The 25,429-nt window shown below is 36.6% G+C and overlaps 1 protein-coding gene across 3 annotated transcripts in view; it reads left to right on the top strand.

The window, feature by feature from the left end:
* LOC127948715 (RNA binding protein fox-1 homolog 1-like) overlaps nucleotides 1–25,429 on the top strand; it is a 252,507-nt gene that overhangs the window by 95,972 nt on the left and 131,106 nt on the right. For 2 of the 3 annotated variants that reach the window (XM_052545366.1, XM_052545400.1), the window contains exon 2: nucleotides 5,014–5,055. In XM_052545366.1, coding sequence (XP_052401326.1) covers nucleotides 5,014–5,055 — 42 coding nt within the window. Of the gene's footprint in view, nucleotides 1–5,013; nucleotides 5,056–7,592; nucleotides 8,533–25,429 lie in introns of those variants that run through there. The other variant, XM_052545402.1, reaches the window with a different exon arrangement.

Raw genomic sequence — 25,429 nt, 5'->3', positions numbered from 1 at the left:
ATCTTTATTCTAACATCAGTGGATGGCTATATGTTATTATGGACGTTTTATCCCCTGGAGGATGACATGATTTCATGACTCTGCTTCCTGCCAAGTGTTCACTGCAAGTGCCTTAGCTGTCGGTTTATCTAGTAACACTTTCATTGAAGCTTATATGACTAATGCAGGGTTGTTATAGTACCATACCATGAACAAACAAATAAACAGAAAAAAATAAACAATGGCTGAATGAAAATAAAATGAAAATATGTGTTTCATTTTAATTTAATACATTAAAATATATATATTATTTAATAAATAATATGAAACAAGGTACACACATATAAGCATAAAATATTTTGTAGTTTTTGGAACTATATATATATATATATATATATATATATATATATATATATATATATATATATATATATATATATATATATATATATATATAGTTTTATGGCAATATCTTAAATATTATATGTTTATTTATTTCCTGATATCATTTAAAGGACAATGTAAAATCAATGTAAAACCATACTGCTTTGACTGAACTGAAATATTTCTGATATGTCAAATTTCAAGAAACAATTTGAAATTATGATGTTTATTTTAGGGCATTCAGAAAACATTTATGATGTATTATATATAAAGACTTTATATAAAATTAAGATTAAAGAAATTTAATTATATTCAAAGTCAATGTAAAGTCAATGTAATTATTGTAAAATAATAATACTATGCCTTGATAATAATTTAAATGTTCCTGAGATGTTAATTTACAAATAAATGATCATTTTAATGTTGCATGTGTTGGAATGTGTGCCACCTGTGCCGTCAGACTGGTTTGGATCCTGTCTCTGAGGGTCTGGTGAAGCTTTCACTGATTTATCAGAGAACTGACTTTCCTTTGTTTAGTTTCTGGTTTTCTGTTATGCTTTCTTCCTGTCTGTCTTGTGCTCTTCCCCCTCTATCTAGCGGTCCGGCTGAGGGCAGTCTTCTGTGTCAGCTTAATAAAGTCATTCTGCTCGTTCGTGTTCTGCCGCTTGTACTCAGCAGAGTGCTACTTATTGACATTTTTTCATTCAGCTTTTTTTCACTGCATGTGTAAGACCTATAGAGCTCATTGAGGGAATGAGTTAGGCCTGATCTCTCTCACTCCCTCTTTCTTTACCTCTCCATCCTGCAATTCTGTGCCACAACAGTTCAGTATTACCCTTCATCTCTGTCTGTCTCTCTCAAGTGCTCTACGCAAGTCAGCGAGACGGTGAGGGGGAGTGTGTATTCTGAGTGGAAATGAGGGAAGCAGACCATTAGATAAGCAAGCCCTTTGAGAGTCCTTTTGTCCTTTCATAAGGAGGAGGGCTGCTTGTGCTACTATTGTTGGTTTTCCCCTTGATTTCATCTGGAAAGTATCATTACTGAACAAGAGCCTCTTCGGAGCTGTTTGAGGCCATCTCCACGCAGTATGCCGTGGCTTTTGTGGAATCATGTGCCTGAGAAGCTTTGAAAAGGCTGTGAGCCAACACACTCCTTTCAGCACATAGGATTTAGATCCCACAATGATTGTTACTGTCAATTTATCTCATTCAATTTGTTAATAAAGCATAATTATAAAGTATATCATTCTTTAAATAACACACTTTTTTTGTCTTATCCCCTTACCGTTATGTATATGAATATGCATCAATTCCTTTTTGTGAAACTTATTAATTCACACTAATTCTTTTATTATCCAGACATTCCATATTGTACTGTGTTTATATATACACACATATATATATCGGTCTATACAAGATATGGAAATCAGTTATAATATTCTTCACATGGAACACATGTATGCGTGTGTGTGTGTAAAGCAATTTTCTGTCAATTTTAATTTATCACTGAATTAACTATTAAATATAAATGATTATGAAAAAAATATTTACAATATTAGAATATCAACGTGACAAAGAAATACAATTGTAATTACTATTTTATGAAGTTGCTGTCAATCGATGAAAAATGAATACGTTTTCTGTTTCAAATTTTTCTACAAAAACAAAATATAAAAATGCATATACAGTATGATGCTAACACAGTAGAATATATATATATATATATATATATATATATATATATATATATATATATATATATATATATATATATATATATATATATATATATACATTTGCTACTGATCCGTTGGCACACAGAATTCAATATAATTATCGGATTCTTGTTATCGTCCAGAATTTTGGTATCAGTGTATCCCTATGAACAAACAACATTTATTTCTAGTTCCACTTTTTGTAATGTCTGTTCAATGATGGACTCTTCTGAGATGATGTATGCCTTCAATAATCTTCATCTGGGAGCAAAAACTGATAATTGAAAATATCGTAACTGGCATGAAATAATCAGTATATCATGTCATTCATTGTATCAAATGTAATTACTTAAAAAAATAACTGATTGACAGCTATAACAATGATGTAATGACATAATAACATAAAAAACACAAACCATGGTTGTCAGCAGTTGTTAGTCCTTATTAAAAATAGCAGAGAAGAAAAAAATGGTATGAATTTCAGATTTCAGCACTGGACTACATATAAAAATGTATGCAGCGGTCTGAATCCAGAAGCATGCTGCATGCCCCAGAGATATTGAGAAGCTTCTCCTAACGACCTGCTAGGGGCCGCTGGCTGAAAGGAGAGTGCTACTAAAACAAGTGAGCCTTCATTAAGGTCATCAGCGCTAAATACAATTCCTACCCTACAAGAAAACCTAATGGCGTCCTATTTTCTTTTCTTCTTTTTAACAGGGAAACAGCATGCATTTGTATAAAACCTTTATAGCCATTTTTTTTTAAACTGTGCAATTAAAAAAAAAATCCCTGATGTCATTACAATTAATTGAAAACTTCGCACATGACATAAACGTTCCCATAAAAGGCGTAACGTTTTACTGGCAGGAGTGGTTTGCCAAAATGCAATGAGTAACAGTCAGCGGAAGTCTAACTACTCATTTGATACGCAGATATTTTGAGGTGGCAAGGTTAATGGATCCATTTTTTCTCATATCATATCAAACCAAAGCAATTTCCTTGGCCTTTATTCCCTCTATCTGTGGGTCATAATCCTCTTTAGGGTCTTTCTGCAGCTATGTCCAGTTACTAAATGATGAAATCTTATTCAGCTTCACTCAGTGGCCTGGCTAATGGGGAATGAGCACACTTTGAAAAACAGCTAAGTGTTTTAGGCTGAGAGGAAAGTGGAACTGTTAATATCATTACATTTGAAGAGAGAGTTTGTAACACAGATTCTATTTCTTAAATGAAGATTGGCCAGTGCATTATGGATGTATTGACGGCAGGCACGAGGGGAAGATTAGTGGTATATCCAGGAACCCTCTCAGCGTAACCAGACCCTAATCTCTTAATTGTGTAGTTCTCTTTCAAGCACTCAACAAGCATTAACAAAATTAGAAATGTTTTTCATCCCCCCTCCTCTTTGAGGGTTCAGTATGATTGATTAGTGTTTGAGAAACTCTGTGCATCGAGGCATGTAGAAATACTCTGCTCAAGTGAATTCTACTTGATTTTTTTTTATAGTGATGGTTCTCAACTGGTGGGTTGTAACCCAAAAATGTGTCACAGATTTCGTCTAATTGTATTATTTTGCATTGTTCAAACTGTATCATATCTGGTTCATATAGCAAAGAATAATGCTTCCTTAATATTTTGTTATTAACATCAAAGGCTGCACATCCAGTCAAACTCTATGATATTTTGATGAAAACATCTTTCTTGCTGACATGAACATGGTGCTGGACATCCCCTCATCCTCAAAATCCATGAGCAAAACGAATGTAAAAGAAATACATTATTTATACTTTTTTAATGCATAATGCAGTGTTGATAAACAGTTTGTGCATACCTCTGTGATTATGTGTAACAACAGGATTTCTGTTTTAAAGTTCAGTTCAACTACATATTGTTGGTGGTGTGCAGTTCATGGTAATATTAATCTATTTCAATGCATTCACACATACACAGAATTTAAATATTAATACGTTATAGTGGATAAGCTGTATATCAACTTAAACTGAAGTTGCAGATTTCCTACAGATTTAAACCTTCACCATTAAAAGTTTTAAATCAGAATAATGCTGATTTAAACCTTCACCATTAAAAGTTTTAAATCAGAATAATGCTGATTTATTTAGAATAATGCGGGGTAATTCATTCAAAAATGAAAATTGTCATCAATTTATTCACCCTCAAGTTGTCCCAAACCTGTATTAGTTTCTTTCTTCTGTTGTACACTAGAAGATTATTATCAGCCAAATATTTGATAGTAGCCATTGACTTCTATAGTGTTTTGTCCATGCATGTAAGTCAATGGCTTGGATAAAATAGTTTTTTTCTTCAAAATATCTTTTTGTTGTTGTTGTTGTTGTTGTTCTCAGCAGAACAAAGAAACTAATACAGGGTGAGTAGATGATGACAAAGTTTTCATTTTTGTGTGAGGTATCCCCTTAACAGGTTTTTGTATTTGACCAGCCAAATATATATATATATATATATATATATATATATATATATATATATATATATATATATATATATATATATATATATATATATATTCACTAGTAATTTGATTTCAGAACAGATATGTTTGTTTACTATTCTACAATCCCGGTTCCCTATTGGGTTGCCACTTGAATGCAAACCTGAAATCTGTGTCCTGAAGCAAAACCAGTTGAGAACCAATTGCTCTATACCATTCCCATTATTGGAGAAAGAAAATAAATACAAATTGTTATGCGTGCCACTTCTAGCATGGGAACGATGTCTTGCCTGTCTTATCCCCTGCTCTCACCACCTTTTGCATGGTCCCATGTTGCAAACCTCAGTTTTGACAGATCTCATTTTCTCTCCCCTCAGCCCGCTCTCGATGATTGACTTGTAATTACTGAAGGGAGGTGCGTTATTTGGTGTGTAATGTGTTACTATAATTTGTGTGTCTCTGTTGACAGATTCCAGGACAACCAATGAGTTGTGATACAGACCAGCTCAGGGTAAGTGATGCTTCGGTGTTTCTTTGGGTGATTGTTATTGTGTTTGTGTATTGTGTGCTTTTTGTATTACTATTGAGCTTCTGGATGTTGTTGGTATTGACCTTTTAATTAATCAATCCATGGCGATCATAAAACCGATTCATTCATGACTTTAGAATGATTTTTTTTTGTGTATCCTTCATGTTCATTTCAGCATCTCCAGACAAGAAGATGATGATATTAAATCAATAGGGAAGAGAAAAAAAAAAACACTTCAATTTTACTTTCATACAGAAACCTGTTATTCCCTTATACTCTGCTGTGTCCATATTAAAAATACAACAAAGCTTGCCTTGCCTTCTCATTAAATGTTAATAGTGGCTCTCAAACCCTCCTGCTCACTCACTGGCTTGGTAGCAAAGGTGTCAGCTTCACTCCTGATGAAGACTCTGCTAAAGATCTTCATCTTCCTCTGTGTGGAGGGATGACCACGTGTCCTGCCGGCTCTGCCTGTGTGTATGTGCAGCCCTGCAGGATCATGGGAGGGATGTGTACATGCTGCAGTCCCCTCTCAGTGCTATAATTTATCATGGTTGGTTGAAGGGTTTTAAGTCTGATAGGGCTGATATGATTAATGCACAGACCTTCCTATTCATACACACACATCACTTTCATTTTCCTAATTTCCTTATTTGTTTTTCAGTGATGGATATATTTTTAATTTCCGTTGACATTAGAGCAGTAAATGTGGAGTAAATCAATAATGATTATACAGTATATGTAGTGCTTAATCAGCATTGGCCTCTGCAAATTCATAATCATATTATTATTATTATTATTATTATTATTATTATTATTATTATGGACAGCCCAGTACTGATTTGGCTTTGAAAAAAAAAAAGAAGAGTGCTTCTCTTTTTTCTTTGTCATCTCATTTCCTCTTGTTAGTGACTCACTAATGAGTCTGGGGACACTTTTTGGAAGCATGCCTTTAATTTAGATTATTTAAAGAATCAAGTATGATATACTTAGCACTATTACTTTTTCTCTTTCTTTCTTTTTTTTATAAGTTATATTTTTTGTCATAAACTAAACAAATGAGATGCACTACTGCTTTAAGATGTTTTAGGTACTATTTCAGACTTGTAGCTTTTTAATTGGGTTAAAGGGCACAACCGGACCGAGGAGACGGCAGCTGAATTGGTCTGCTCCATGTAAATGGACGTGTCAGTAAGCGGCACTCAGCTCCCTTGACCATTAGACCTTTCTTGCCCAGAAGTAAAATGGTTTAACGAAATTGTATGCTGAAGTATGTTCGTTGTGCTCGGGTGCACAAACAACGGACTTTACATTGTACCTGCCATTTGTCTTTGTTTAATATGTCAACAATCATTTATTGTTTTCAGAATTGTTGTTCAGAGTATTGACCGGATCTCTGTGTACTAACCGTTTCATTTGGAAGAAAACCGTTCCATCTTGTTGCAAATATAGTACATTCTGCCGCTACAGTCTTATGAAATGAGCAGCAGTTCCTGCTAAGCAGTGCTTTCTCATGCTGCTATCGAGCCTCTTAATATATTGAATACAATATTTAACACTTAGATTTAACATTTTTAATATGCTGTTTCTTCATTTTTCCTTTCTTAAATATATATTTTTTTCTTCTGTGCCCTCAATATCATTTTCCATCCCGTTAGTCTTTTGTAATATCCCTTTAACTAAAATAAGCCAGTTCCGTAATGACATCATCCTCCCGGATGTGACATTGATCATTTTTTTTAGTCTTAAACAATCAGTGTGTTAGCAATTATTATTTTTTATTTTTTTTGTTGTATCTAAGTATACGTAGATAAGAATACCAGTATCATAATAAATAAATATGCTCTATATAAAATACTTTAGATTCTTCACTTTAATAAGTGGCAAATCACTTTAATGCAAGCATGTCGTATTGCTTTTATATGATACGTGTGTGTGTGTGTGTGTGCTTTTAGCTTAATAATCATTAGTCCTCACACTCTCTGTCACGTTGTAACAGTTGTACTTTCTTTTTTTATTGTTTTCCTTTAAAAGGGGACTCGAATTGCTTTCTGAGGAAGAATATAATAGTTAAATTTTCCTCAGAATTTTATTCCCCTCATAATTACACAAGCAAATATCATTGCATTTGTGTCTCACACACATAAAAAAAAAAAAAAAAAGGACCTTGCTCATATTTCCATTTTGTCCCCTCTTGGTTTGAAATCCATTTACAAAAAGGTTCTGCTTCTCTAATAGCAGTGTTTGATTTAAAACCCCATCCCTCTTCTAAACAACAGTAATGAGTTTTAGCCTGGTACAGTATGTGCTTCTCTAGTTGGTTACGGCAGCGCTGTAGCTGGCTGCTGGCTGTGTGTCTGGTCTCACGGTAGCAGTAGCGTGGTAGAGTCAGCAGATGGCTGTAGAAAAGAGCTGTAAGGAGGCAGCCAGTGCGTCACAGCCAGAGCAACCCGAGCGGGAAGGCCTTGGCCTCAGTACACGCTGCTTTCATCTCCAGCACATTCACTCCGGACGAGGAGGAGGAGAAAATCCCATCCACGCTGCAGAGTCAGGTGCAAGCTCCACATTTAGAAGAGGGTGGTGCTTTCTGTCTCCTTTGCATCCCGTTGTACCATCTCAGTTTACCTTTATTTTATTTTCTTCTTTTTCATGCCTGTTTTCTGCTTTTTTATTTACTTGAATCTCTCAGACCTGAGATTGCAGTTTTTTTTGTTTTTTTTGGGGAGGAAGTTGCAAGCTTGTTTTTTCGGTAAGTTGTCTTCTTACCTTCCCTCAGGACAGAAGATGAGTCTTTTGATTTCTTACTGATGTCTTCCCCTGTGCATCAGCTTACGGACGAAAGCATCTGAGGATCTGAGCAGCAGTTTGTTAGAGGGGAAACTTTTATTTGTGGGGGAAAGATCTGTTTCGGATCGTCCTATCAACTGTGCGTTAACGTACACGTACCTTTCTTGTGGAGCCTGTACTAGATAAACCTACACCATCACCCTCCTCTCTCTCTCTCTCTCTCTCTCTCAGTCTCTCTCTCACTCTTTCTCTGGCTCTTTGAGTGCATAGTTGTACTGGACTTCCTTGGTGCACGGATCTTCTCATTAAATATATACGTCAGGAATTGGTTTCTAAGCAGTGGTTGTCAGTGAAAGGGTGAGGAGGACCAAGTGGGGAAAGGCAAGAAAGAGCAAAAAAAAAAAAAAGAAGAGCAAGAACAAGACTGCTAGAAGCATCTCAAACCTTGTGAAGTAGCTTCTTCGTCCTCCAAGTGTCAGTTTTAATAAGCTCTATTATAGCGATATACTAAATTATACAAAAGAACTGTGAGCCTGAGAGAGGGGAAACAAGAAGGATTCCGCCGGGTTGCCGTAGCTGAGCTCGAGAAGTTAAAAGAAGCTACGTAAGGAAGCGTTTCCTCACTGCCAGAGAGCCCCTGACTCCTCGCTCAAGATGATGATGTATTTGTGGGTAGGTAACCGACTGTGCCATGTTTGTTGGTGTTTGCAGACTGCTGTGTGTGCATATGTGCTTGTGTAGTGTATACTAAAGTGTTGTTACTGGCGTTTATGTGTTTTCTCGTCTGATCGCCTGAGCTTGTTTGTTGCAGGACAGAAATCCTACATCTCCACATGCGATATGCTCTGTTGTGTTGTGTTTGTATACCGGTTAGCAATCAGTCATTTGAAAGTTTCATCCCGCTCTCATCTCGTTCTTGGCGGGACTGCTCTTTCTTTGGGGTAGAGAGTGTCAGAGAAGCTTTGCCTGACACGTTAAATTCATAACTGCGGGGTTAAAGCACAGGAAGTCATCTTAGAGAGCTGTAAGCGTGTGTGTGTTGGCCTTCTCATTATCTGTCTCTTCACCTGCCATTATCACTCAGAATCAGTCCTAACTGAGGAGATTTCGCTGCACTTAATTGCCCATGGAATAAATTTAAAGCACTCTGATGACTTCTTCACTGTGAGGGTTTATCAGGAAATTAATCTCATTTGAACATTTCTCAATCTGAAGGGCAATTCAAGTGAAAATAGAAATACGGAAACAAGTTTAGCCTTAACATAATGTGTCAGCTAGAGTTTTTGTTTGATTTCGGATTTTGGATCCATGAAATAAGGAAGACGACATTAATCATAATAATAATAATAATAATAATAATAATAATAATAATAATAATAATTATTATTATTATTATTATTATTATTATTATTATTATTATTACATAAATATTATATATGTATTATATAATTACTATTTACTATATAAATATTATATATTATTAAGTTATTAAATTAACAGTATTATTATTTTTATAACAATAATGCAATTAATAATTCTAAAAATGTGTTGCTGTTATATAAATAATAATACATAATTACAATGATAATAATTATTATAGTAATAATAATAATAATAATGCATTTTCTTGTAATGAATGCAGGTCGAATAAATGCTGTTATTTTTTTTAAGTACAGTAGTATACTTGCAATATGAATAAAGTCAAAACATGCTTTTAGAATCTATCTGTAGTGAGAAGAGCTCAGAATCAAAAGACTTGATAAACACACTAGACAATCTCCAGTTACTTAGTCATGCAGCTACAGCAAACTGAAATTCTATATGAAGAAAATGAATATTGAATGTTTAATTGGAACATGGGTGGCCTGGAAGGAATATGTTTCGTGGAAAAAACTCAAGGATGAAATTTCCCAGGAGGAGCAGAAAATTACTGTGCTGTAAAAGTATACAGTTCTTGCTAAATATTTAATTTGCATCATTTATGTTGGCGTATGACAAGAAATTCACTTCTTTAGTGGTTCATCTGAACAGTACCGATACAGATCACCCATTCAGTATTTAACCAAATGCAATAAAATAATAATTAATTTTAAATAATTAAATCCATTCATTCATACGCTATTACCTTCAGAGCAATCCAAAATTATTTTTACATAATAAAGACAGAATGATGTCCAGAGGCCTAATATTGCAGAAACGTGTATAATGACAGAGAGTATTCCGGGTAAAGCTACGAATATGACATGTTGTTCTTTTTAAGAGGCCTCCGGTGGCCAATTGACAATCCGGTTTAGTATCAACCCTTCAGCATTACTTTTGTCATAGATCGTATGGCTGTAAACTGGAATTAATTGTGTGAGTTACTTTCTCAGCCACAGGGTTTTCATCTTAACACAGAGCCTTAATTGCAAAATAGGCCCCATGTCTTCTTTCACTGTTGTGTCTGTAAACAAATAAAGGAAATAGATATAAAAAGGAGCTAAAAGAAGCAGCGGTCCACTTTTATGCACTGCTGTCAAATGGAGCCCATCAGGATGAGGAATGAATCGCTGAGGTAGAGAAAAGACTGAAGCAAACAGCAGTGTCAGAGCTGCGCTGCTGTCCAGGCTGATGTTATTGCCTTTCTTACTATTTACTCCCCCCCCCCCCCCCCCCCCCGCTGCTGGCAAAACTGCTGTGGAGGCACTTCTAGCCCCTTGTCAGAGTTGTCTTTCAATAGATGCTATGAAAGCAGTTTATTCAATTGATTGATAAAGGCTGCCCTCCATGATAACCAATAGAGGAGCCACAGGGCCATGCAGTGTGTAGGAGGCACATATTGCGACTTAACTTTGTGACACCAAAACTTGCAAAGCAAGAATCTTACCATCTTATGGTCTGTTCTTTTTTGAAGTGCCACACTTTAACCATTCAAACTCTGCTTATATAATGAATAAAATGCCCCTTATTCGACAACCAAAATAAATGTTCTGAGTGTGGCACTTATACGCAGGTGGGCATAAAAGCAGGGTTTTTTGGGAGGCAGTGGGGGGGGGTGCGCCAAACAAGAGATTTAACTCACACTGAAAAGTCAAAAATTATGAAATGCCCATGAGAAATATTCAAAACTAATGCAATACAGAAATTGTGAAATTAATTGGACACTGGACAGCAAAATGCTCATAGGGTCAGCAAATAAAACAAAACAAACAAAAAAACAGGTGGAGAAAATGAATGTTAACGGCAAAAGACTTTAATAATTTGGGTGAAGAATTTAGTGTAAAATCAAACCTTCTCCTTGTCTCCAGGAAGTAGAAGCAGCTGGCACTCATAGATGATTGTCATAAGAAAAAAAACAAAAAGAACATAATAAAACAACAACATAAAGGGCCATATTTTAACGATCTGAAACGCAAGTGTCAAAGCGCGAAGCGCAAGTAACTTTGTGGGCGGGTCTCGGCGCTGTTGCTATTTTCCCGGCGGGATAAATGTCTCTTGTGCCCGGCGCAAATCTAAAATGGGTTGGTCTGAAGTAGCTTCATTATTCATAGGTGTGGTTTGGGCGTAACGTGAAATAAACCAATCAGAGCGTCATCCAACATTCCCTTTAAAAGCAGGTGCGCAAGTTCCATTATGGATTGCTATTATTGTGGCGTATTTACCAGGCGCACGCCAGGAGCGGTTCACAGCCGAGGAGACTGATGTTCTTGTAAGAGCAGTGAAAGACAGAGAAGTTGTGTTGTATGGGGATGGGAGAAACCCACCCAAAATAGCGTCGGTTAAACAGGCGTGGGAGGAAATAGCCACAATTGTTTCATCGATTTTTTTTCCTGGTTCTTGACGGACAAACCAATTTGTCAGATGTCCTTATATACATATATGTCTTGCTACTATTGGGCAAACAGGTCTGATCCTTCATTACTACAATTAGCCTGAATAATTTGTAAGCTAGATTTATGCAGCATGCCTATTTTGTTCACATCTTCGTGGCACACCATAATGATTTCCGTCATCTCATGTGTTAATATTTTTTTAGTGTAACAATTTATGATTTGCAAAAATAACTGTTGCATCTGTGTAGATTACATGAGCAAAGTGTATGCGCGTTGTGCACGCTATACATTATGGTCAAGCATGCGCCCTTAAAATAGCAGAATGAACAACGCGCAACGCGCCACTGACTTTAGACTAGGTTTTTTCTGGTCAGTGGCGCAATTGTTTAATGGAACATCAAAATAGCACCAGGGATTGTTTGCGCCGGAACACGCCTCCTTTTTTGCGCTGAACCGCCCAGGGAGCGCAAGTTCTTTCTCTAGTTTAGCGACGTACTTCTGTGGAGGAAAAAGCGCGCTTTGCGCGGGTGCAAAATAGGAATGACACATGCGTCGGTGTACAAAGTCAATTGCGCTGGGTGCAAGATAGGGCCCAAATAGTCCATTCCTGGTCCTCTCTAACCCTTCACTGTCGTTACTCCTCGTTTTATTCTTCCAGAGCTCCACCGTGAGACCTGAGACTGGTGAGGTGTGCAAGTGTCGCTCATTATCATTTACTCCACTTGCTCCGCTCCCACGGATCCCGCCCCGCCCACTCATTACAATATACAGTATAGAATCAATGATGCAAATATAATTAATGTATGAGGCCAATCCAAATTCTGCTACAAGGCTGCTCTAAGACGAATAGTGTCTTCCGTATTTCGCTCAAGTCAGTTTAGTGTTGATTCAGTTCAGTTCAATAACTGTGTAAAGTTCACCAGTTATGAAACAATTTCAATTCAGCTATAAGTAGCTCTACTAAAGATAGCAGTGTCATTATTCATCTTAGGTCAGTTTAGTGTTAATTCTGTTCAGTTCAATAGCAGTGTCAATGTCAAAATTGGTCAATTATGAGTGACTTATAAAGCAGCTAAACCATAGACAAAAGTGTCATCATTAAGTCAAATTCCGTTTAAGTTTCATTCTTATTCAATATTGTCAGTGCCATCAAATTGATAATATTACTAAATATTTAGTGTTTTTGAGCCCCGGCTAAGCAATGCAATAGCTAAGAAACTAAACTGCTATGAATAGAATCAGCAATCATTAACCAAATCACTGAACAAAACTCAAGTCTTTTGAGTTGGTTCTTGTATAAACCATAGAGCAGTTGTCTGAGCTACTTTATGTACTTTTAGAGGAAATAGTATCATTTGGTTGAGGTTTTGTTTAATGTTGTCAATAAAAGTGCATCCCTTTCCCTTCATGTAAATTAACAGTGTGTGTGTGTGTGTGTGTGTGTGTGTAGAGAGAGACTGAGACTTTAGGTTTAAAGAAGGTTCTGTATGCCAGTTTGCATGAGCAATTTGTACATCTCTTTGTATTTATTTATTTATTTATTGTGTTTCATTTTCTTGTGCAGCGCATCTTTGTACAAAACAGTGTGTGTGTGTGTGTATGTATGTATATAGAGTTTATACATTACAGGTGTTATTAGATGAATATGTATGCAGCTGTGTAACAGATGAAAATTAGGCTTAAGAACATTTGATGTATTCGCAGTGGATATAATTGACATTAATGCAAGACAATTTGGCACACACCATATGGTATTTATACACCTTCTCATTCCCTCTTTCTCTCTAAAAGTAATGATGGGACCTGGGTGAGAACGCTGCACTGTCAGTTGCTATCAAATATGTTCTTATTTAATTAGCTGTCTTGCAGTAGAGCGCAGCTTATATATCATAATTCTTATCTAATATACTCAATCCTGTCTTATTTTATATAATTGACTGTGCTGAAGTGCTTAACACGTCTCTGGTTTCAGAGGACCTGGGCAAGTTGCTCTGAAAACTCAGAAAAGATGCTAATGCCACAGCCGCTGAGGCATTGCTGCAAAGATTTAGAAATTGCCCTTCTGATAGAGTTTTACAATGTATGACAAATCAATGCATAGCATTTTCATAATGAATGGCTTTGGCATTTGGAATGGCAGTCCCCGAGCAGGCTTGGTTGCTGACCTGTGACAAGAAGCGGTGTTATATTTCATTATATTATACTGAGTTATACTCACTAGCCCCAGTCATGTGAGAGAGGAGCAGGCGATTCCTGACTACTATCCCAGCATGCACTACTATCTGTCTGCCTGTCTGTCTGTCTGTCTAATACTATAAAAGGGTTTTATCTTTGAATTTATGAAATGATAGGTAAAAATTGATAGCCTGAATGCACTGTAAGTCGCTTTGGATAAAAGCATCTGCTAAAAGCATAAATGTAATTTTAATTTCATTTAATTTAATATATTTTATTCATTTCAGTTCTTCTTAAATTAAAATTTGAATCGCTGTTCTGCATAATGTTACCTCAATTAAAATCTAAATCCAGAGTGACACCACATTATATAACAGAATCTTATCCCTTAAAAATTGCCAGTACAGTTTAATTATACTTGCATTTTTATAGGGAGTTTGGTTAACTTGTGCAGTGTGAACTGAACCGCACTTGTCACTATGGTTGCATAGAATAGAAAAGAAGCTTCCGTCAGTTATTTGTTCGCTACTGCAAGCTGTTGTATAAACAGAAGAATTGGAGAGTCACACCTGTTAGTAAACACGGTTGTCAATCCCAAAACTCAGTCTATTCCCAAACTCATCCTGCACACCAGGATATTGCCTCTTGAGATTTACTCACCATTGTTGGGTTTTAGATTACAAGTGCATGAGGATGGATTTAAATGACCTGCCATGTCATTACCTGTTTATTCACAAATACTGAATGCACAGTTGTGTTGGTCATTATCTGCTGTCATGAAATGACAGTTTGTGGCTTTTTTCATCGGTCTGTTATGATGATTGATGGAGACAGGTGGCCGTTCTTTACAGCTGGCAACATATCAAAGTGGCATCATTGTAATGACAGAGGAGCCTATGACAGATATCAAACCAGGACTTGAAAGCTTTAATGTTACATTGCTCAAAATCCAAAACTTTTTTATTCCCTGTTGGACATTGAAACCTTTCATCTGATTCCACCATGCCTGTTTTTTTTCCCCTCCTAGTTGTGATGTGGCCATGACAGTTTTAATCTGATTTATAAAATGGAATATATGTATATATGAAAACCTCACCGGGATGAAACCATAAATGCAAAGAAAGAATAGGTGGAAATTTAAAGATGACTTTGCACAGATCAATGACATTTTGAGAGATTGTCTGCTTTGTTATAGATATACTGAAATCATTACCTTTCTAATGAAATTTCCTGCCAGAGAAAACAAAAATGCAAAACCACAACAAGCTCTTTCATAAACAGCCTTCATTACATACGTATATTTATCACCATAAAAAGCATCGGGGCCATACACATATGGTCTAGAGCTTTGCAGTAGTGGAGATTTTTATTTGGGGGCTATAAAATACAATAGACCAGCAGCCCATACCACAGAGAGGAAGAAAATCACTTTAGCACCTTACACTTTCCCGTGCTCTCGGATAAAACGGTCAGGCTAGGAAAACACCTTTGTGATAACAATTGCAGCCAGGCAGCCTAATGCACTTTGAAGCCATAGTAAAGGCCCGGATGAAACTGGAGATTATTGCCATTTTGAGAGAGATCAATGAAGCTTTGCTAATAATTCACTGTAGGAGAACCTCTGGGGATGTGGTATTTATCTACAAATATCAGCTCTGGCCTGACCAATTGCAGTGTGCTCGCCTCTGGTGCCCACACTAGTTCAGTTGACCAAGTTGATATTGAATGTTTCCTCTTGACTAGGAGGGAAAAAAGCAGGAAAGAGAGAATGAGAGGAAGGAGTTGGAAAAACATGATTGGGCTAATGATGTTTTGTGTTCAAACAAATGGGGACATGCTGCAGTCCATTTGATGTTAAAGGTTTAGTTCAGGCAAAAAATGTAATTCTGTCATTGTTGATTTACCCTCTTGTTACTCCCCAGCCGCTCTTTTCTATATAATTAACGTGAACGAGGACTGGAGTTAAAATGTAAATGTAATTGGGTTGTCAAGCTTCTAAATAAATACATACATACTGTACATACTGTACCTAAGGAAGAGCTTTAAGTAACTCTGTAGCTTTTCAGAATCTTCAAAAGTCAAAGGATAGATTTAGGTGGGAAACAGACTGAAATTTAAGTTGTTATTCACTGAAAATGATCAGTAAAGAATTATATAAATAACATTTATGATACTTGACTTTATGATGCTCATTTTGTCTTTTTAGAGCTTGATAATAACAGTACTAATTGACTTTCATTATACTGAAAAGAGTTGCCGTTATATTATTTAATAATTAATATTTTTCAATCCCAACCCCCCCCCCCTTTAATTTTTTTATTGTAACACTTTACAATAGTATCCCATATTATAATATGTAACACTTTACAATAATATCCCACTCATTAGTTAGTGTTAGTTAATGCATTAACCAACAATGAGCAATTTGTTTGTTGCAGTATTTATTTGTTTTTTATATTATTAAACATTTGTTAGTAAGAATACAATGTTCATTGTTATGTTCACGTAAACTCAGGTTAATTAAGTATCGTTAACATACATAACTTTGGGATTTGAATAATGTATTAGAACATGTTGAATCATTAACATGAACTAAGATCAATAACCTATGTTATTGTAAAATGTTTCCAAGTCATATAAATTTGGTATGACATAAGGGGTAAATAATGCAACCAGTGTCCTATGTAGAAAGATGATATTTTAATAAATACATTTGAACCACATCAGTCATTTTGTATTTGAACATGGCTCAATGCTACTGTATCTCGTGGGTTAGTTTTCTAACGGGGGTGCTTCTGTAATGACAGGGAGAAACACGGGCAGTAAAGAGACAATTAAGAAAACAACTTGCAAAAATGAGTGTGTGTCTTTCATGATTCTTTCCCCCCGTCTTGGAGCATACACTTTGTAGTCGTTAATTTAATTGCTGATATTCCCTGAATCCCAGAAGAATATAAAGGATTAATCATCCAGTTCATTTCGACGAGAGATATGGCCTTAAGTGAATTGCAGTTTTACCAATTTAACCCTGTATGCCCCTGAATGTGACAAGATTAACATTTTCAATTAGAAATACGTAATTGCGGTGCACGCTCAGCCTCCTGCCCACATCCTCAAAGGTTGAAGGGGCGTTTCAGTGGGCCATGCTTATGGATCTGATGCACCCCTGTCTCTCTAAATGCACTTCCGTTGTTCTGTCATCAGCAATGGACAGTTGTGTCATTTATGAGTTGCATCTCTGTGTATTTTGACAGGCATCTTTGCGAGAGAACAAATCTGCAGATTTGAGTATAAAAAGGAAAAGGGTCTTAAGCATCAGCATGAGTGTTGTAAAAATGATGGGTTCTCCTTTCTTTCTCAGGGGCATTTGTGTTGATAAGGCAGAGCAGGATCAGCAGTCTCTCCCCCTGTCTGGTTTTTAATGTCTGTGAAGAAACAGATATTGATTTAATCAGACCAGACTGTTGCTGCAGAAAGGTATATACTGCAGGAAAAAAATACCTTGTGCATTGAGGTAATAAATACTGCAGATGGACTTGTGCGAGCCATTAAGCAGAGCCTTTTGTGGGCCCCAATGACAGAAGGCTCCTGTGAAAGAAGAAGCAGGCGAAGACGGAGAGTTTGTATTTTGGAGATAGGTGACTGATTTCACACTCTGAGATTTCTGCTGTGTCCTGCACATGCTAGGATCTAGCCAGATAGCGGGGCAGTCGCATATCAGCCCTTCCCTTCAAGGTGCTTACTATCGCATCGACTTGATAATAGAAATGCAGCTTTTTCAAGCTGACACTCTATTCATGGTTCACCGTCAGTGGGGCATTATATGCCTGCCCAAACAGGATGCATTCTGGGTATGTCTAAGATACTGTGGAAATTTCTAATATAGTGATTTAGCAGTTGTTTGCAGCCACAGTGACCAATGGGTGTATTTACATAAATAAATAAAAAATATATATATAAATTAATAAATGTGAATGGTGTTTTTTATCAGGTAAAGGTCACAGACTATTAAATCAAAAACTGACCACCAAATGTAAATTCAGTTATTCAGTGTTTAAACGGTATAGTATAACCAATCATTGTCAGAGGTAACCATTCCAGCCAATCAGCTTTCAGTATATCGCATATGCATCTTCAAATGTGCTAGTGGTTCACTACAGGTGCTGTGAAACTTGTTAACATTTAAATTGTATAAAAATATTGACCTCAGATAAAGTGAGACATAATGAGTTTTTGACGAATGTTTATGACGGCCAACGTCTTTGTTCCATTTATTTTCTATATTGTGTTGCCTTGGTGATAGTAGAGATTATACAGCACCATTAACTGTTTTAGTAGGAGTCGAATGGTAAAATGCCATTTCAAATAAAGCTTTTGTACTAATTTTATTGTACTTGAGTTATATTTAGCAGATTCTGGCAAACAAGTCATGCGAGTATTCCATGCATACAGAAGGTTTGCATACTATGCTCAGTATACATACTGGATATTGCAGAAATAGTAAGAGCAGAATGATAGTATGGCATTTCGAACAACATGTAGTGCGATTCATAAACAAGTATCTCTTATGAGTCGTTTTTTTTTTTTTTTTTTTGGTGAATCACAAACATACATTGTGAACAGACCGAATCTTGAATAACTCTTATGAGTCGGTTCTTGTATTTGTAAAAATAAATAAATAAATAAATACATAATTATAATAAAAAGAAGCAGTCTGTCTCATAACATAAAACATTAGCAGAGAATATCTTTATGTAAGCAAAATTAAATATTATAACTAAAATATACACAGGTGTTTTTCTTGAGATGATCACAACATGTATTGAAGTTGAATTGAATCAAACTAAACTGAACTCAAAAACTTCAAATATAAATTTCAATTTAAAAACTTGTGTTATTGCTTAGAAAACTTAAAGGTTTAGCACTAATCTAATATAACCCATATTTACTTTCAGACTGGACACTTATATAAAACCTTTTTGTAAATCCAAGCTACCATTAATCCTCATTATTTCTGTTATCTAATTCCATTTTGCAAAACAAGGATTTGTCCAGCTGTAACAGAATAACATGAAACCGGGGATATCCTAAAAGGGCTGAGACAAGAAAAGAAGTTTCTAGGTGGCTTAGATTGGCTCGCCTTTCATGTGGATCCAAATTGGAGTCAGTGTAGGCAGGGAGGGGCGCTGGAGAGCTCGCACTCCTCATTAGGCCCCTCTCTCTCCTCAGGTTGACCAGTCTTCTGGCCTGTAATGAGCTGGATGTTATGCACAGCATTGGGTGGAAAGCAGGTGAGCCGCTTTTTTGTCAGAGAAACATCACATCCAAAAGGTTCATAATGGGAGCCAAAATCTGGCCCACAATGGCCCATCTGACAGCACAATATCTGTGAATGATGCCTTAATTAAATGAATTGACTCATCTTAGTGTTTTTGTCAAGGTTCAAGAGACATTGTTTTGCTCAGCCCCATCCCTCCTCCCTGTCAACCAAACATAATTTGTAAGTCACAATATCTGCTAGCGGGGTTCACGCAACTGTTGGACAGCCCTGTGCGGTTTGTCAGCGAGATGTAGTTTCAGACGAGCCATCAGTGATTAAGAGGCTACAGGTGAGCCTTTAGGCGATGATAGGAGTTACTGTTCCAGTTGATAGAAATCCTCTAGAAACATGGGTCTTACGGTGGCTGCGCCTGAAATCGCAAACTCTTGGAGTACACCAGGTTGCTTCCTATATAGGGATAGTAGGGATGCAAAAGGTATTTCCAGGTTGTGATGTCTTAGCTTTGCTTATAAATATTAATTAGGAAGTGCACAAATGATTTCAATATTTCATATTGAAACTAGAAATGAAAATTGTTGCACTCCAAATAGACTAAAATCATCAAGTGCGTAGAGCCAAAATAAAGTAATTACAAGTCAACAAAAATGTTTCTTGACTGCACAATGAAATTCAATCCAGACATGAAAATGTTAGCAAAAAAATATTCTATTATATAAACTGCATGGTGCAAAAAGGTGCTAGGTGCAGGTGATTTAAAAGCTAGACAAGCACAAGCAAATATTTGCTACATTTCTTTAGTCCGGATTAAATTCAGTGCATGGTCAGCAACTTTTTTTTTTTTTACTTTATTTGGAATAAAATAATATACAAAATTATATGAAGTGTTAAATGAAGAATTATATGAGTATTCAAATTATTTATGCACATCATAATTATATCTTCATGTGAAAATTGAATGTAAAAGATAACCTCCTCATGTATGTAATACCCCCCCCCCACCCCATGTTACTGATGCTACGTCCAACAAGCCGTGTCATTGTCACGCCACACATCATGCTCTCACACAGTGAAAAATACATCATGGAACAAAGAAGAAGCTGACAACTTGTCGACAGACAAGACAGAGCAGGTTACTTCTGGTATGAAACAAAGTCTAAATTTGGTAATTTTTTAGGAAATTAAAAAAATAAATACTTTTTTGTGGCTCTTTAATGTGTCGTGACCAGGGGCGTCGCACCCGTGGGGGATGTGGGGGTTTTAACACCCACACTTTTCCCGGTGAGAGGGTTCGACACCCGCACATTTTCTGCAGTTTTTCCGCAGTTTTGCACAAACGTCAGTCGTTCGTTCCTCCGTTTCTCTGGCCGCTCTGTTTCTGTGCTCGCCGCGGCTGCCTCCTCCCCCCTCCCTCTCAAACATGACACCTGCTTTGAGTGTGACCGGCTGATGATTGGCTGTTTTGCCTTAAGTCCCGCTTCTCTTGGGTTGTTATCGGTCAGCTCGTGCTGAGGAGGCGGGAACTTATGGTTATTTACATCTTCCTTTTCCAGGTACTTTGAATGAGTGTTTATTCTTTAGAGGTTTTTAAATGAGCTTGATATGTGTTTGGGAAGATGTTCTGTTAATCGTTTTGTTGACATGTCGAGTGTTTTCGGTATTATATTTCGTTTTTTAGACTAATGCTATTTGCTGTTATTGGGATATTGTTTGCATACCTGTTTAAGAACTATGAAATTAAAGTGTATATTATTTTAATGTTTAAAAACAGTAAATTGTTACATTATTTATACCACCAGAGAAAAAGCTTTTTGTGGGCGTTTTTTTTTCTCTCCTTTTCTGATTTTGCGTTTTTTTTTCTCCACATCCATCCCCCACACTTTTGAAAAGCTTGCTACGCCCCTGGTCGTGACAGATCACTGTATCGCTTCAGTTCAAGTGGCACATGAAATAAACATGAATGAACATCTGAAGGAATCCGTATATCTGAGGAAAGACAGCAATACACACCATGGGGAAGGCGTGGCCTAGTGGTTAGAGAGTTTGACTCCTAACCCTACGGTTGTGGGTTCGAGTCTGGGGCTGCAATACCACAACTGAGGTGCCCTTAGGCAAGGTACTGAACCCCAAACTGATCCCTGTGCGCTGCAGCATAAATGGCTGCCCACTGCTCCGGGTGTGTGTTCACGGTTTGTGTGTGTCCACTGCTGTGTGTGTGTGTGTGTGTGTGTGTGTGTGTGTGTGTGTGTGTGTGCACTTTGGATGGGATAAATGCAGAGCACGATTTCTGAGTATGGGTTACCATACTTGGCTGAATGTCATGTCACTTTCAATTTTCACTTTTTCAAGTCCACCGACGTTAATCTGCTCTCCCGTCTGGTTTGTTTGATGGACAAAAATGGCAGATTCTTCGTTATGATTGCCTGTCAATCACTCTTAGCTCATAGCAAAGGGTCAATTGTTTAAACAACACTTAAACAAGGTATAAAGTAATTGAGTTTTTTTTTTTTTTTTTTTCGAAAAGTATTTACTCAAATGAGCTTGACATTTAATTTAATATCTTGCCACTGTTGGTCATGGGATTTTATAGGTCAGTGGAATTTGTGAATGAGCATTTAAACGTATAAATGGTAACATTATTGTTTTCATTATGAGACATTTAGTGTTCCTTATTAAACTATGCATTTAATCATTATTAAACTATGCATTTGAATGAGCCAATATTGCCATTTTAAGTCTGTAAGCTGTATGTCAGATGCAGGGTTCCCATTTTGTTTTCATCTGATATCATTACAAACGCTAAAGATGAACACTACAGTCATTAATCACTGGGAAATTTGACATCCACCCTTGGTGTGTTCATGAATATGGATATAGAAGTGTCATTTTATTTGCAAACGAATCTTTAAAACAGGTTTTGTGAACTGAATCAACTGATTCGTTGAAAAGATCTGAGCTAAAAGAAGGTTTCGTCCATGAATCAGACACCTTTGCTACTCATCAAGGACATGAAGTGTTGCTTTTTCAATATATTCTTCAAAAATTCACCTTTTGGGTTCCATAGAAGGAAGAAAGTGTTAAGAAGGTAAATAAATAAATGATGGCAGAAGTTTTGGTTTGAACTGTTCTTTTAAGAATCATCACTGTTTTAATCACGGATTGATTCCCCCTCATTATGTCCCCTTGAGAAAAATGTAGTTAGTAGTCAAGCAGGTAATAGCCAGAAGGTTTTTAGTGAGATCATAATGAAGCAGGTACGCTGTGGATTATAGTATGGATTACAGTCTAGTTTCGTTCCACCGTAATAGAGCATTTCACAACGACCACTGAGCCGTGCAGAAACGCTGATTGATTCTGATTGATGAGAGCTTGTGTCTCAGGGACTGAGTGAAACCAAAAGTATGTTGCGGCTGCATTAGCCGTTGCAGATACACTAATCATGCACAATTAATAAATCATTGCTAGTTCAGCTAGTAATTAGAGAAGGGAGACTACGAAGCACTTGGAGCCGTGAGGTAATTAACGGGCAGGAATCTTAATGAAGAAAAGGTATTCTAAGAAATTCACACAGGTTAATTGTGCAGTTTAGTTATTAATACAACGTGATGCTCTGCTCCATTGCTGCAAATTTGCTTCAATATTAGCAAAATTTTGCTGACAGGATGCAAGCTGTGAGGGAGGCTTAAAGTTTACAGACACTCCGGCTGTGGCACACACACACAAGCTCAGCACAGAGGGCGTCAGCTCCCTCTCCCCAGCATCCCGCATGCTTAGCGCCTCACAGACACACACACACCGATATACACACATGCCATTTGCCAGGAAACCTTTGAAACAATAGGGAACATCATTAGCTCACTGGAAAGCCCAGCACAGATTGAATAGTCGAGGAGAAAGGGTGTTGTGTCAAATAGTCCAAATGGAAAAGGCGATGCCCATGGGGAGTGTTGCTCCACCTCTCATTCTATTGACGTGCAGAGAAAAAGGATGGCACTGGGGAGCAACAGAGAATAGCTCATCTCTCAGCGCAGGCCTCTTCTAGGAGCCCGTTACATTACCAGTCTATTTATCCTAACAAAACGCTATTCAAAGGCCTGATGGATTTGCAAGACTGGATTTTCACCATACTGTCATCTAATCTTTTTAACAATTTTTCCCGCCCATCAATGCATGACAAAAACTTAAATCAGACATAGTGAACATATGTCGTATTAGTTAGTGGACGTAAGGAGCCACGCACATATTATTGCAATATCTTGGTTTTTCTCTCGGGCAGTGTTTTTTTTTTATTTTTTTTTTATTTTTTTTTTACGAATTATTATAACAGATTCTATTGGGGCTTATGCTTAAAACAAGAAAAAAAGAAGAACTTGCCAGTGGGGTATAGAAAACAATGAAATGCATAGCATAGCAAAGTCTGGGGTCAGTAAGTTTTTTTTTTTTTTATCATGTTTTTTTAAGTCTCTTATGCTCACCAAGGCTGCATTACAGTATTTGCTAAAAACTGTAAATATAGTAGTATTGTGGGATATAATTAGTTTTACATAACCATTTTCTATTTAAAAATGTTACCTATTCCTGTGATAGCAAAGCTGAATTAATTCAGCAGTCATTACTCCAACCTTTAGTGTCCCACGATCCTTTAGAAATCATTCAAATATTATTTTAGATCTTAAAATATGCTAATAAAATATGCAACAAAGAAAAAATGTGATGCTTAATAATTTTGCGGACACTGTGATACTGTGATTTCTTTTCAGGATTTGTTGAATAGAAAAAAAGGCAACAATATAGTATGACAATGTGACAATTTTAAAGTCTTAACTGCCACTTTGAATGTAATGCATCCTTTCGAAATAAAATGATTAATTTAGTTATTTTATTTTGTTCTGAAAACAAGCCTTATTATCTTACTCAATCTGTAAATTAATCCTCTCAAGATACAAGACACAATACTTTTTTTTTATTATTGATTTGAACACTGTTTAAACTGTTAAACACAAATTAGCCAAATAATTAATAAACAAGCACACACGATGGTCTAGGATCTCACTGATCTCATTGAATAGTCTCATTGATTGGCACTTCTGAAGCGAATGATCTTTGGTTGTGTCCACCCGCTGCTAGCGGTGGCATATGAGTGTAACGTGCAGAGCAGAAGAGCAGAGATACGCCGCAGCTCTGCATTGTTATAGCGGGACCTAAAGAAACAGAATAACAAATTCATGCTGCATGTCGTGCTGTAAATAATTTAGTAGGAAGCTGTCCACCGCTTCGGCTTGTTCGGTTTGCTGACAGCCATGTTTAATAATACTCTTATTTACTGACCCCAGAACTTATAAAGTAGCGCTTCAGCGAAGACCTAGACATTAAAGGGATTTGAAGAATAAAAAAGTTATCTATTGTGCAGGGCTGTTTGTGTATTGGATGACTTGAAAAATCTAATCTCGGTCTTCGGGACGGTTGGGTTTTGTCAGTTTGGCACTCTTTGATCACTCAGGAATAAGCCAGTGCACAAAGTTCACAGTGAAACCGGTGCCAAAATGGGCTCTTCCATACGACACGTGTTGAGACCTCTGCATTTTTAAAGTCAGATTTGTCCACTATGAAAAAAGATGCTGCAAAAAAAAAAAAAAAAGACAGTGTGACTATGAATATATTTCCCCTAAGAACCGGACAGGGGTATTAATCAGAATTATGGGAACAGTTGATAGGCATAGAATAATACTTTAATCCATAAAGATGAGATGACATTTTTACTCACACTCCTCTCATAATTTATTAAAGAAATGTTAAATTTGACATAATCGAGTCCATTATATGAATAACACTAAATAAGTTATTATATCAATATCTAATGCCTAACCTTATATCATTTTCATTGCCACACATATTGCATGACCTATTTCTCAAAGGACAAAATATTCCTTTGGAGTCGGAGTGAATCCTTGGGATTAAATTTTGAATATTTCTATTCCTATTCCTGTCTGTAGCTGCCCGAGAATGCCGCAGAACAAGGTCATTTTGCAATTCTGCAAGGTCTTTCATCTAAATTGAGTGAACCTTTAAGCTGACCTTGTAAACAGAAGTTGAAAAATAAATAACTCAACAAAAATGTAAGCCACACAGTTTTGGAATTCTCAAGAATGATTTCTGTCAGCAATAAATAGTGCATTTGGAAACTCGCATGAACAGATTTCAAGCAAAAAAGCCTGATAATAAAGGTGACCATGGTGACCATGACAGTCAGATATAGAGCCACAATAACCTTTACACATTTACCTTTGAACACTTAACAGGATTT

The sequence above is a fragment of the Carassius gibelio genome, chromosome A3, assembly GCF_023724105.1.
Source record: "Carassius gibelio isolate Cgi1373 ecotype wild population from Czech Republic chromosome A3, carGib1.2-hapl.c, whole genome shotgun sequence".
Classification (NCBI taxonomy): domain Eukaryota; kingdom Metazoa; phylum Chordata; class Actinopteri; order Cypriniformes; family Cyprinidae; genus Carassius; species Carassius gibelio.
This window is presented reverse-complemented; position numbering and strand designations above follow the sequence as displayed.